The sequence below is a fragment of the Mandrillus leucophaeus genome, unplaced genomic scaffold, assembly GCF_000951045.1.
Source record: "Mandrillus leucophaeus isolate KB7577 unplaced genomic scaffold, Mleu.le_1.0 Scaffold96, whole genome shotgun sequence".
NCBI lineage: Eukaryota > Metazoa > Chordata > Mammalia > Primates > Cercopithecidae > Mandrillus > Mandrillus leucophaeus.
The window spans coordinates 4,568,953-4,583,350 of NW_012110474.1; the positions used below are offsets into that span (position 1 = coordinate 4,568,953).

Sequence of the window (14,398 nt, forward strand, 5' to 3'; positions counted from 1 at the left end):
AAAAAAAAAAAAAAAAAAAATTAAATACTTATACTAAAAAAGAATAGGTATGCTCTCATAGTCAAGGATATGTGAATTTCTTACTTATCACAGAGCTTACTTGGTTTCACATACCTCTCTTAGACCAAGTACATGCAGAATTTAGAAGTCAGAGTAAATGAAACCAGATTGTTGAAAAATGGGAAGGGAAATAACTTTCATATAGCCATTTTATTATTATAGAAACTACTAAGTGGGTGTTTCATGGACTTTGGCAAGGAAATGCTGTGGCATTTTGCAACTCAGCCTCACTCTCTAAGTATCTCTGATGTCAAAGCTAACCGGAGTGGTTAGCACTGAAATTTTCACTTAAGTACAACAACAACAGCCACTGTTTATCAAGAACAATGCCAAGCATTCTAGGTGGATTATCTAATTTACTCTTCATAACATTCTTGCAAATAGTGGTGGTTAAAAATAATAAAAGCTATAATTTGTCAAATGCTTAATTTATTCCAAGCAGTGTTTGTCAAATGCTTAATTTATTCCAAGCAGTGTGCTATGTACTTTTTTTTTTTTTTTTTTTTTTTGAGACAGAGTGTTGCTCTGTTGCCCAGGTTGGAGTGCAGTGGCACCATCTTGACTCACTGCAACCTCCACTTCCCGGATTCAAGCAATTCTCCTGCCTCAGCCTCCTGAGTAGCTGAGACTACAGGTGCCCACCATCATGCCTGGCTAACTTTTGTATTTTTAGTAGAGATCGGGTAGAGATTTAGTAGAGATTGGCCAGGCTGGTCTCAAACTCCTGACCTCAGGTGATCCACCCGCCTCGGCCTCCCAGAGTGCCAGGATTAGAGGCGTGGGCCACCGTGCCTGGCACGTTGTGCTATGTATTTAATCTATATTAATTTATTCTTTGTGGAAACTGAGTTTATGTTTGTAAGTAGACATCTTATTCTTCTATGAGATTCAGAAGAGTTAAGCGACTTGCCTTATGTCTTAACTGCTGCTAGTAAGACAGGATTCAAACTCAGCCTCTGATTCTAAAACCTGTATTTTTTGCCTTTTACTTACTGCCTCACTGTCATTTCAATTGGGTGGCAATGGGGAATATTGACCTCCCTGGAGCTTATGACTGGTAACCAAGAAGTGTCACTAAAGTAAAATGAAGCAGAAAATTTAGGGCCACCTTGAACCAGAGCTGTGTTAGTCTGTACAGACCCCTTTTCAGAGTATGAGTGCCACCTGCTGGAAGGTTATGATGAATCTGATGTGGTTTATAAAGAGCAGCTTCCAAAAGGCCTGTCATAGGTGTGAAAGTGTCAGCTTTCAAATACTAAACCTTAAATTACAGTTTTAGGAGTACTGGAACATTTTGGAATTAGGCAAATCTCCTGTTTGCCATTATACACACTACTTCATTTACCTTCAGTTCTTTGGGAAGGGGGAAGAGGTGTTAGACATTTAAAAAAATGATACTCAGCGATTTCTAAAGTCAGCGGTACCGTTCTCACCAAGGGGAAAGATTGATGGTCAAATGAAACACACTGTTACTTAAAAGAGATCAAACAAGAATAGAAAATTGAATTTACTTTGAGATAAGTGAGTTATTGAAGTATAAGAGGACCTTTCCGTTCAGAATACCCTTGAAAAAGGAGTCAGGGACCCGTGGGGACATCATAGACTTGGAGAACAGAAAGTGAAAAGGGAAGAAAGATGTATAGATAAAAATACGAATGGATTCTGGAATTTTTAGTCTAGTACAGACTCTCTAAATTGAGTCAGGATCTACAGAAAGTTTAGAATTCTAATTGTAGATTATTTTACGTTTAGAACAGTGAAAAGTGGACACTTTAAAAATAGCTACTTACATGCCTTGGAAGGGGCTCAGATAAAATATTAGCGTGTTCATTGAACATTCTTCATTAGGCTCCAGTGGGATCATGTTACTGAGCTGTGAGTATCTGGCATGGAAGACGTTATCAGGTAATATGAGTCACACAGGAAAATCATGGTCTACTTAATTGCTATTTAAGTATGATTACACGTATTTGTAGTTGTGTGACATCATGTTGAACAAATATTTGTTAGACGAGAGATTAAAGTCCGTTGGTAAAATCTGGTTTTGCCAAGAGATGGGAAAAGTACAAGTATGGCCATACTTCTCCTTCTTTCACTGTGTCCCTTCTCAGATAACCACATGAAAAGAAGCTGACACAGTATGATAGTGTCTTATTTTGGTAGGTGGATTTCTGGAAAGGTCTGTCTTTTGGTGTGTGTATATATTTGTTTTTAAATTATGAGAGTAATGCTCATTGTAGAAAACTGGTAAAATAGAAAAAATAGAAAGAAATATAAATTATACGTAATCTCACACCCAGAAATAACTATTGTTAATGTTTTGGCATATTTCTGTTGGGTTTTTTGGTTTTTTTGAGGCAATGTCTCACTCTGGCGCTCAGGCTGAAGTACAGGGGTACGATCTCAGCTCACTGCAACCTCTGCCTCCCGGGTTCAAGCGATTCTCCTGCCTTAGTCTCTCGAGTAGCTGGGACTACAGGCGTGTGGTACCATGCTCGGCTGATTTTTGTATTTTTAGTAGAGATGGGGTTTCATCATGTTGGCCAGGCCGGCCTTGAACTCCTGACCTCAAGATATCAAGTTATCTGCCTGCTTTGGCCTCCCAGAATGCTGGGATTACACGTGTGAGCCACCACGCCCAGCCTATTTTCTGTTTTATAAATATATCTCTTCATATTTTATTTATTTATTTATTTATTTATTTATTTATTTATTTATGTATCTATCTGGAGACAGTCTCACTCTGTTGCCCGGGCTGGAGTGTAATGGGACGATCTCTGCTCACTGCAACCTCTGCTTCCCAGGTTCAAGCGAGTCTCCTGCCTCAGTAGCTGGGATTACAGGCATGTAGCACCACACCCAGCTAATTTTTGTATTTTTAGTAGAGACGAGGTTTTGCCATTTTGTCCAGGCTGGCCTCGAACTCCTGGCTTCAAGTGATCTGTCCAACTCGGCCTCCCAAAGTGCTGGGATTACAGGTGTGAGCCACTGCACTCAGCCTGTGGTTCTTTTACATTATATCACAACATTATAGTCTTTCCTCGAGTAATTAATGTATTTTAGTATATATATTTGAGGCTACAATATGTGGCTATTTACCATAATTTACTTATCAGTTTTCTTATTGAACATTTAGGTTGTTTACTGTTGTTCATTTGTTTCTTTCAGTAAATAGCAGTAGAAAAGTTAACTTCTTTGTTTTTTTCAGTAAATAGAGGTAGTGAATACACTCTTGTATAATGTTTATCCCTTGGACATAACTACTAAAAAGGTTAATCTCTGCTTCACTTGTGTTTCCCTGTATCCCCTGTTCCTTTGTGTTATTTTCTTTAGGATTTTGTAGCACTTATTGTGCTCACGGCCCTTTCGGGAAACACACTCATAGCACTCCTTTGCTCTTCGAATTATACACCAGGTTGAAGATCCCATCCTGAGATACTCAGAGCCGTGTTTCTGCTCTTTACCTCAAGCCAGCACTTTTATTCTTCTAGTAGAGTAGGTGCTAATTTAAAGAAGTCTTCCTTTTTAAGCCTAAAGTAAATGGAGCTTGTGCAGGGTTAGCATCCCTGGAATAATTATTTTAGATATTGTCTATTCAATTTGTTGAAAACAGAATCATTTAAAACACCTTTTGAAAGAGAAGAACTTATGAAAGGGTAGCAAAGTTTTATTAGGTTACAGGCCATTACTAGTTATTTTGTGAATAAGAACCAGTTCCGTAGATTTAATTTATTTGACAAATATTTATTGAATGCTTATTATGTGCTAGGTACCATTTTATGCACTGGAGATATAAAATCAACAAAAATCTTTGCCTTCATGGAGCTTATATGTTAGTGGAGAGAGACAGACAGTAAATAACATATAAATAGTTTCATGTCCATTTAGTAGCTTCATGTCAGACAATAAACAGCTTCATGTCAGTTCAAGTGACGTATTTCTGTATGATGAGTATTAAATGACTGTTTTCAAAAAAGGTAAAATTATGACTGTGATACAGGTGTAAGATGAACACATTTTAATGATTTTATTTAACTTTCTTTAAAAAAATTTTTTTTATGTTTTTAGAGACAGAGTTTCGCTCTTGTTGCCCAGGCTGGAGTACAATGGTGCGATCTTGGCTCACTGCAACCTCCGCCTCCCGGGTTCAAGTGATTCTCCTGCCTCAGCCTCCTGAGTAGCTGGGATTATAGGCACCCACCACCACACCTGGCTAATTTTTGTATTTTTAGTAGAGATGGTGTTTCACCATGTTGGCCAGTCTGGTCTCAAACTCCTGATCTCAGGTGATCTGCCCTCCTTGTCCTCCCAAAGTGCTGGGATTACAGGCATGAGCCACTGTTCCGGGCCTTCTTCTTTTTCTTCTCCTTCTCCTTCTCCCTTCTTCCTTCTTCCTTCTTCTCTTTTTTTTTTTTTTTTTTTTCCCCTTTAGAGACTGGGTCTCACTCTGTCATCCAGCCTGGAGGGCAGTGGTGTGATCATAACTCACTGCAGCCTTGAATTCCTGGGCTCAAGCAGTCCTCGCACCTCAGCCTCCCTAGTAGCTGGGACTACAGGCATGCACCACCATGCCTGGATAATTTAATTTTATTTATTTTTTTGCTGAGATGGGGCTCTTGCTGTGTGACCAGACTAGTCTCAAACTCCTGGCCTTAAGTGATCCTCCTGCCTTGGCCTTCCAAAATGCTAGAATTACAAGTGTGAGCCACTGCGTCCAGCTTATTTCACTTTTTGAATGAAGGAACCAAGTCGATATTATAGCCCATTCAAAGGAGAAACTTTAAAACACATACATGTACAGATCAGGAATATTGAAATGAATATGCAAATTGAAGCAAAACCGGCTTCTTCCGCTATTGGGGAGGGAAGTCAGTGAACCTCTACCGACAGCACAGAATTTGTATGCTTATAGTTGAGAATTACTCTGCATCGTTTTCAATTATGTGTAATGTACAGAGTTGTAAAATAGATTCTATAGAATCAGAGTCAAGTAACTGAAAGGATGGACCCCTAACAATTTTTTTCTGTTGAATCACAAATAATTTTTCTACCTGAGTTGCTAGAAAGCTTTTGGTTTTCTACAATTTCTTTAGAATTGTAGATAAGGGATATAGAGTTACGGTATGTTTGAGAGTGTTAGTACTTGCAGAAAGGTAAAGTGCAGAATGGTGGTTACGATTTTAAATAGAAAGGCTAGGGAAGACTCACTGAGGAGGAGATATTTGAGAAAAGAGTTAAAGTAGATGAGGTTTTTGCCTGAGTAACTGCAATGATGGAGTTGCTATTAACTGAGGCTGGGGAAGAGCAGTTGGAATAGAGGCTACTGGAGATACTTGACTAGAGGGTAGTGGAGGTAGAGAGCGCGACCTCAGTTTTGGCCTTTAAGCTTTCAAATGGAGCTGTTGAGGCAACTGGATACACATAGCTGGAGTTCAGGGAAGATGAGTGGACTAGAGGTAAACATCTGGGAGTTAATGCATATGGGTGACATTTAAAGCCCCCAAACTAGATGAGGTCACTTAAAGAGCTCTTTCAATGTGTCAGGCATTATGCTAGTCACTAGAAATATAGAAATACATTTAAAAATGTCTTTCTGGGCTAGTGTGGTGGCTCACATCTGGAATCCTAACATGTTGGGAGGCCGAGGCAGGAGGATCACTTGAAGCCAGAAGCTCAAGACTAGCCTGGACAACAAAGTAATACCCCATTTCTACAAAAACATTAAAAAATTAGCTGGGCATGGTGGCTCGCACCTGTAGTCTCAGCTACTAAGGCTAAGGCAGGAGGATGGCTTGAGCCCAGGAGTTTGAGGCTGCAGTGAGCCATGATCGTGCCACTGTACTCCAGCCTAGGAGACAAAGTGAGATCTTGTCTCGAAATAAATAAGTAAGTAAGTAAAATTGTCTTTGTCTTCAAGAACGTTGTGGTCTAATGCAGGAGGAGGGCAGGGGAGAGATGCAAACAGCTAAAACATTGTAAGATACTCTTAATATAATTCAGTGAGGCCAAATCTGAGAGTCATGAAACATGTACAGAAGGTAGTCAAAGGGTGGTACCTTTTCTAATAGCTGGCTTCTCCACTGACCCATTTACCCTAGCATGTTGCCAGTGATACTAGAGAACCTCAGTGGTGACACTTCTGCATAGCTTACAAGACTCCCTTTATATGGTCTTTGCCTCATATCTTGCTTTGATTCCTTAGACTTGTTCATAGTGACAGATGATCAGTTAAGGATTTTTGAAATATCACTCCTGGCTGCAGAGTAAAAGATAAATTAGAAGAAGTAACAAAAAAGATATAGGTAACATTGGCTTGCTATTTCTTTGCCTCAGTCTGCCTTCATGTTGATATGTAGTGACTTACAGAAACCAGTAGGGTAGAAAAAGCATAAGAGGTACACAGAAATAGGAAGTGCATATTGATGCTCTAGAAAATGCAAATTTGGGGATTAGGGAAGAATTTCTAGTAAATGTGTGTAGTTGTAAACTTTACACTCTTCCCTCTTATACAGGCAGACCTTAGAGATATTGCAAGTTTGGTTCCAGACCATTGCAGTAAAGCAAATATTGTAATAAAACAAGTCACTCAAATTTTTTGCTTTCCCAGTAAAGTCGTATTTATTATACTGTAGTTTGCAGTATAAGCATACACTGCTATAAGTGTCCAGTAGCATTATTTATAAAAATGTATATATCTTAATTTAAAAATACATGATTGCTAAAAAGTGCTAATGATTATCTGAGCTTCCCAGGTTCATAATCTTTTTGCTGGTGGATGGTCTTGCCTCAGTGTTGATGGCTGCTAACTGATCAGAGTGGTGGTTGCTGAAGGCTGGGGTGGCAATTTCTTAAAATAAGACAACAGTACAGTTTGCTGCATCAATGAACTCTTTCTTTCTTAAAAGATTTCTCTGTAACATGCAATGCTATTTGATAGCATTCTCCCATAGTAGAACTTCTTTCAAAATTTGTGTCAGTCCTCTCAAACCCTGCCAATACTTTATCAGCTAAGTTTATGTAATATTCCAAATTATTTGTTGTTATTTCAGTGGTGTTCACAGCATCTTCACCAGGAGTAGATTCCATCTTAAGAAATCACTTTCTTTGCCCATCCATAAGAAGCAACTCCTCATCCATTCAGGTTTGATCATGAGATGACAGCAATTCAGTTAATCCTCGAGCTCTACTTCTAATTGTTGTTCTCTTGTTACTGCTACCATATCTCATTTCCTTCCTCCACTGATATCTTGAACCGCTCAAAATTATCCATGAGGGTTGGAATCAACTTTTTTCACATTCCTGTTAATGTTGATGCCTTGACCTCTTTGAAGGAATCATGAATGTTTTTAACGGCATCTAGAATGGTGAATCCTCTCCACAAGGTTTTCAATTTACTTTGCTCAGATCCATCCGAGGAATCACAATCTATGGCAGCTATAGCTTTATGAAACGTATTTGTTAAAGAATAAGACTTGGAAGTCAAAATGACTTCCTGATTCATGGGCTGCAGAATGGATGTTATGTTAGCAAACATGAAAACATCATTAATCTCCTTGTACATCTCAATCAGAGCTTTTCAGTGACTGTGTGCATTGTTAATGGACAGTAATCTTTTGAAAGGAATCTTTTTTCTAGGTAATCAGTCTCAATAGTGGGCTTAAAATGTTCGGTAAGCCATGCTGTCAACAGATGTGCTGTCATCTAGGCTTTGTTGTTACATTTATGGAGTGCAGGTACAATAAAGATTTAGCTTTTTTTTTTGAGATGGAGTCTTGCTCTTGTCGCCCAGGCTGGAGTGCAGTGGTACAATCTCGGCTCACCACAACCTCCACCTCCTAGGTTCAAGCAATTCTCCCGTGTCAGCCTGCTGAGTAGCTGGGATTACAGGCATGTGCCACCATGCCCGGCTAGTATTGTATATTTAGTAGAGACAGGGTTTCTCCATGTTCGTCAGGCTGGTCTCAAACTCTCGACCTCAGGTGATTCGCCTGCCTCAGCCTCCCAAAGTGTTGGGATTACAGGCTGAGCCAATATGCCTGACCATTTAGCATAATTCTTAAGGGTCCTAGGATTTTCAGAATGGTAAATGAGCATTGGCTTCAACTTCAAGTTACCAGTTGCATTAATACCTAGTAAGATAAACAGCCTGTCCTTTGAAACTTTGAAACCAGGCGTTGACTTCTCTCTAGCTATGAAAGTCCCACATGGCATCTGTTTTCAATAGAATTCTCTTTTGTCTACATTGAACATCTGTTGTTTAGTGTAGCCACCTTCATCAATGATCCTAACTAGATCTTTTGGATAACTTGCTCCATCACCTTGCACTTTTATGTTATAGAGGCGACTTCTTTCCTTAAGCCTCATGAACTTAACTCTGTTAACTTCAACCTTTTCTTCTGCAGCTTCCCCACCTCTCTCATCCTTCACAGATTGAAGAGAATTAGGGCCTTGTTCTGGATTAGGCTTTGTCTTTCTTTCTTTCCTTTTTTTTTTTTTTTTCCTTTTTTTTTTTTTTTTTTTTGGGACAGAGTCTCACTCTGTCGCCCAGGCTGGAATGCAGTGGTGTAATCTCGGCTCACTGCAACATCTACTTCCTGGGTTCAAGTGATTCTCCTGCCTCAGCCTCCTGAGTAGCTGGGATTACAGGCACCTGCCACTACACCCAGCTAATTTTTTGTATTTTTAGTAGAGACGGGGTTTCACTATGTTGTTTGGGCTGGTCTTGAACTCCTGACCTCGTGATCCACCTGCTTCGGCCTCCCAAAGTGCTGGGATTACAGGCGTGAGCCACTGCACCCAGCCAGCTTTGTTTTAAGGTAATGTTGCAGCTACTTTAATCTTCTATCCAGATCACTAAAACTTTCTCCCTATCAGCAATAAGGCTGTTTTGCTTTCTTATCATTTATGTGTTCAACAGAGTAGAACTTTTAATTTCCTTCGAGAACTTTTTCTTTGCATTCACAACTTGGCTAACTGGTGCAAGAAGCCTAGCTTTCAGCCTGTTTTAACTTTTGGTGTGCCTTCCTCAGTAAGGTCAACCATTCTAGCTTTTGATTTAAAGCAAGAGCTATGTGAGATTCTTCCTTTCACTTGAACAGTTAGAGGCCATTGTAGTTTTATTAGTTGGCCTGATTTCAATATTATTGTTTCTCAGACAATAGAGAGGCATGAAGAGAGGGAGAAAGATGGGGGAACAGCTGGTGGGTGAGGCAATCAGAACACACACAACATTTATAGATTAAGTTTGCCATCTTACGTGGTGCAATTTGTGATGCTTCAAAACAATTACAATAGTAACATCAAAGATCACTGATCACAGATCACTGTAACAGATATAATAATACTGAAAAAGTTTTAAATGTTGCAAGAATTACCAAAATGTGACACAGAGACATTAAGTGAGCTTCATGCTGTTGGAAAAATGATGCCAGTAGACTTGGTTGATGCAGGGTTGCCTTCTGCTTGGGAAAAACACAGTATCTGTGAAGCAATGAGGTAACTATCTGTATGACATATTGAAAGGAGACCTAGGCAAGGTGCAGTGGCTTACACCTGTAATCCCAGCACTTTGGGAGGCTGAAGTGGGAGGATTGCTTAAGGCGAGGAGTTCAAGACCAGCCTGGACAACATAGTGAGACTCTTATCTCTACAAAAAAAATTTTTTTTTTTTTACAAAAGTGACCTATATGGTGGTTCCTCAAAAAATTAAACATAGAATTACCATAGGATCTAGCAATTTCACTTCTGGGTATACATCCAAAGGATTTGAAAGTGGGGATTCAAATAGTTACTTATACACCAATATTTAGGGAACATTGTTCATAATAACCAAAAGGTAGAAACAACCTAAATGTCTATTGAGGGGCAAATGGACAAACGAAATGTGGTCTATACATACAATGTAATAGTAATCAGCTTTAAATAGGAATGAAATTCTCATACATGCTACAACACGGATGAACCTTGAAGATGTTATATTATGTGAAAAAAGGCAGACACAAATAGGCAGACTCTGTACTGTTCCACTTATATGAGCTACATACCGAGAACAGTCAAATTCATAGAGACATAAATTAGGATACTGGTCATCAGGAGCTGGGGGTAGGTGGCAACCTGGAGATATTGTTTAATGGTATAGATTTTCATTTTGGGATGATGAAAAAGTTCTGGAAATACACAGTAGTGATGGTGGTTGTGCTTAATCCCACTGAGCCAGGATAGGTAGTGGGATTAAGTAAATATATTAAGTATATCTGGTATACTTAAAAATGATTGAAATGGTAAATTTTACATTATGTATATATTTTACCCCAATAAAAAAGGTGATCTAGAAATACAATGCTACTGTAAAAAAGAACAAGGAAGATTATTTTTATTTTTTTCTTTTAAAAAATTTTTCTTTTGTCGAATCTTTTCTCACCTGAAGGAAGTATTTCTAATATTGATACTGTCCTAATACTAAGAGATTTCCAAGATAGAGTAAGGGTAAAAAAAAAAAAAAAAAGGTGCAGAGCAGTGTGTATATTATGCTATCTTTTGTGTAAACAATGCAGGATAAAATATATATTCATATTTGTTTTTATTTGCATTAAGAAACATTGCAAGGATAAATAAGCAATTAATAAAAGTTGTTACCTCCAGGTAAGCAAGAGGAGTGGTAGTGAGACATTTCAATATATATCCTTGTGTATACTTTGATCTTTGAACCATATAAATGTATTATCTAGTCAAAATAATTTTTCAACAGGGGACTTAAAATGAATTTATTCTAGAGGGATCAACAATTGGAAGTCACAGAGAATGTAGTTTTTTACAAGTGTTAATTAAATATTGCTACTGTGACATCCGCTTTCCCAGACAAGCGAGGTCCAGGAATCAGGGATCTGTGCCAGTGTTGGGTGTTTCAGGAGCCTGGTTTAGATGCAGAAGTGGAGTTTTACTTTCCCATCTACTTCAGGCTGCAAAGAGAATATATTTTGCATAGGGAATAAAGGCAAACTCTTTAAGTTCATCAATATCAAGGAGTTAGAAAGAAGGAGACAGTCATTGTGCCTGGGGTGAGGTCTCTTACCAGGGTCTCAGTGCTTCAAGGCTGGCCATGGCAATGGGGTCATTAAAAACAGGGTTTGCCAGAGCCAGAGAGCATGAAGTGTTCAAAATGGCAAACTCTAGATTTTGGGAGGCCAAGGCAGGCAGATCACTTGAGGTCAGCAGTTCGAGACCAGCCTGGCCAACATGGTGAAACCCCATCTCTACAAAAGATACAAAAATTAGCCAGGTGTGGTGGCGCACACCTGTAATCCCAGCTACTCAGGAGGCTGAGGCAGGAGAATCGCTTGGAGGCGGAGGTTGCAGTGAGCTGAGATTGTGCCTTTGCACTCCAGTGTAGGCAACAGAGCAAGACTCCATCTCAAAAAAAAAAAAAAAAAAGTTACTAAAGTTATTAGAATGGGTAAGCAATTTATTTTTCTCTGCCTCATTGATCTATTTATATGTCTGTCTCCCTTACCACATTGTGGGAACTGAAGACATGAACTTTAGCTGTAGTGGAAAAAGCGTGGGCTTTGCAATCAGGCAGATCTATTTAAGTCCAAACCCCTTCTCTTTTTAGCTATTTGACTTTGGTCAAGTTATTTTTATCACACTGAGCCTTGGGTTCTGTGTACATCATAAAATTGTTCTAAATATTAAGTGAGAGAAAAACATTTGTATATAATCATCTTGCATACAGAAAATATTCAAGGAAGTTTTCTCTTTCTCTTTTTGCATCTTCCACAGAGCTTTATATTTAAAAGTTATTCAAAATATTTATTAAATTGAATATGTTTCTCTTTACCTATGAAATCTGAACCCTGGTTAAGGACAGCCTGAGGCAGGCATATTTCTAAGGCTTTTACCTTGAGCAATAATGTCATTGTTGCTAAATATTTTATCAAGCAGCTGTCTGTTATGCACAAAGTGCTGCTTCTGCTTGCTGCTCTGGTTTATCTTTCCTCCATATCATCAGAGTCCAGCTTAAAGCTTTTACTTTGTGAAGTCCTGTTCCTTTTTTTCTGTTTACAGAACCTGTTCTCAACTTCAGTTTTTATAATTGGGCATGACAGTCATTCCCTTATACTCACTACTCTTCAAAAACCCTCAACCGCACACTCTAGGGATGGATAAGTATAGGGATTGTTAACTATCTTTCCTTGTTTTGTCACATATTTCTTGAGCACCAATACTGTGCTAGGGTAGATATAAGCAGTATTAATATATGATTCCTGCCTCCCAAGGAACAGTTTCTTTAGTAAAAAAGATATGCATGTACAAAAATATAATTAATTATTTAATGATATGATATTATTTTTGTTTGCTGTTTTACATTTACCATTTAAAATCATATTTTTAAAAACACATTCCTGCTTGCAGTCTCTGACAAGAAAGAAAGTAAAACAAAACTAAACACATACACCCATGCACACAGAAAAAGGATTGGAAAGATACGCACCAAGATGTTGACAGACCTTATCTCTGAATAGAGGTATTTTGGGTGGTATTTTTTTCTTTCATTTTGCTTACCTGGATTCTCTAGATTTTCAGAAATTTCGTTTTGAAGTTATAAGACATTCATCATTTCCCCCTCCTTGCTAACACAACAGTGACCCCTCTCTTTCTTTTGCATTCAGCTTTTGCGAGAATTGAAGCACCCTAATGTGATCGCATTGCAGAAGGTGTTCCTCTCTCACAGTGACAGGAAGGTATGGCTGCTGTTTGATTATGCAGAGCATGACTTGTGGGTAAGTATAATCTCACTGTATTTCTAGGATTATTTTATGTAGGTATGGAGCATATTTATATAAAATACATATTGTTAATGCACAGAAAGGAAAACTTGCTCTGTTAGCCATACTTCAAAGTAAATATAAACATAAATATTGATTTTGAAGAATTTAAGCAATAAACTAACATTTTACTGAGGAGATAGTATTTGTAGTATTTAGAAATTTTACTTCAGAAAGATTTTAATGAATGGGAGACTATACTTTTTTTGGGGGGGGCGGCGGGGAGGGAGTTTCGTTCTTGTTGCCCAGTGCAATGGCACGATCTTGGCTCACTGCAATCTCTGCCTCCCAGGTTCAAGCGATTCTCCTGCCTCAGCCTCTTGAGTAGCTAGGATTACAGGCATGCACCACCTTGCCCGGCTAATTTTGTATTTTTAGTAGAGACAGGGTTTCTCCATGTTGGTCAGGCTGGTCTCGAACTCCCAGCCTCAGGTAATCTGCTCACCTCAGCCTCCCAAAGTGCTGGGATTACAGGCATGAGCCACCACGCCTGGCGGGAGACTACACTTTTATGCAAGTAATTAATGGCAATTTACTAATATGTATAGTGAAGATTAAGGATGTTTTATCAACGTATGAAAGAAGCAAAAAATTCTAATTCTTATCTTTTCAAATTAGGAATCAGAACATTTAAACACTTTTATCTGAGGAACTGCTAAAAGTAACAAACGTCAAATCTGGCAATAAGTTCAAATTATGGATAATTAATTTAGCACCACTATGCCTGGCTAATTTTTCAAAAATGTTTTATAGAGACAAGGTTTTGCCATCTTGCACAGGCTGGTCTTGAACTCCTGGGCTCAAGTGATTTTCCTACTTTGGCCTCTCAAAGTGTTGAGATTACAGGCATGAGCCATCACACCCAGCCTTGTTTGTTTGTTTGTTGGTTTGTTTGTTTGAGACAGGGTCTCGCTTTATCACCCAGGCTGGAGTGCAATGGCAAAATTATGGGTCACTGCAGCTTTGATCTCCTGGGCTCAAGCGATCCTCCTGCCTCAGCCTTCCAAGTAGCTAGGACCACAGGTGTATGATCACACGTGACTAATAAATTTTGATTCAATATAATGTGGTTTATCGTCTGTATAAGTTATAAATCTCTTGAGGAATAACTTTAACAGACTCAGGTCTTAAAGAAATTTGCAGAGTGTATGCTATTATAGCAGATATGGACAAAAATTTCCAGTGTGTTTTTTTCAATTCTTTTCATGGATATTCATAGACATTGTATTTTCCCCATTTTTCTATATTCCCCTATATGTCAACCAAGGCTTACTTGATAGTGTATGTACTTTACTTTGAACATCAGTGAGGTGATGAAAGAAGATGATGTAGTACATTGGAATAGTCAGGTCCTGTAGAACTGTACTGTCCAATACCATATTTCAAAATAAATATAATCATAAATGTTGATTTTAAAGAATTTAAGCACTAAACTGACATTTTACTGAGAAGATAGTATTTGTAATATTTAGAAAATTCACTTCAGAAGTATCTGAAGTACACACATTGATTTT

The 14,398-nt window shown here is 38.5% G+C and overlaps 1 protein-coding gene across 4 annotated transcripts in view; it reads left to right on the top strand.

Annotated features, from left to right (window-relative positions):
- CDK19 (cyclin-dependent kinase 19) overlaps window positions 1-14,398 on the top strand; it is a 237,785-nt gene that overhangs the window by 145,333 nt on the left and 78,054 nt on the right. For all 4 annotated transcript variants that reach the window (XM_011970639.1, XM_011970637.1, XM_011970635.1 and 1 more), the window contains one exon: window positions 12,729-12,839. In XM_011970639.1, the coding sequence (XP_011826029.1) occupies window positions 12,729-12,839 (111 nt within the window). The remainder of the gene's footprint in view (window positions 1-12,728; window positions 12,840-14,398) is intronic.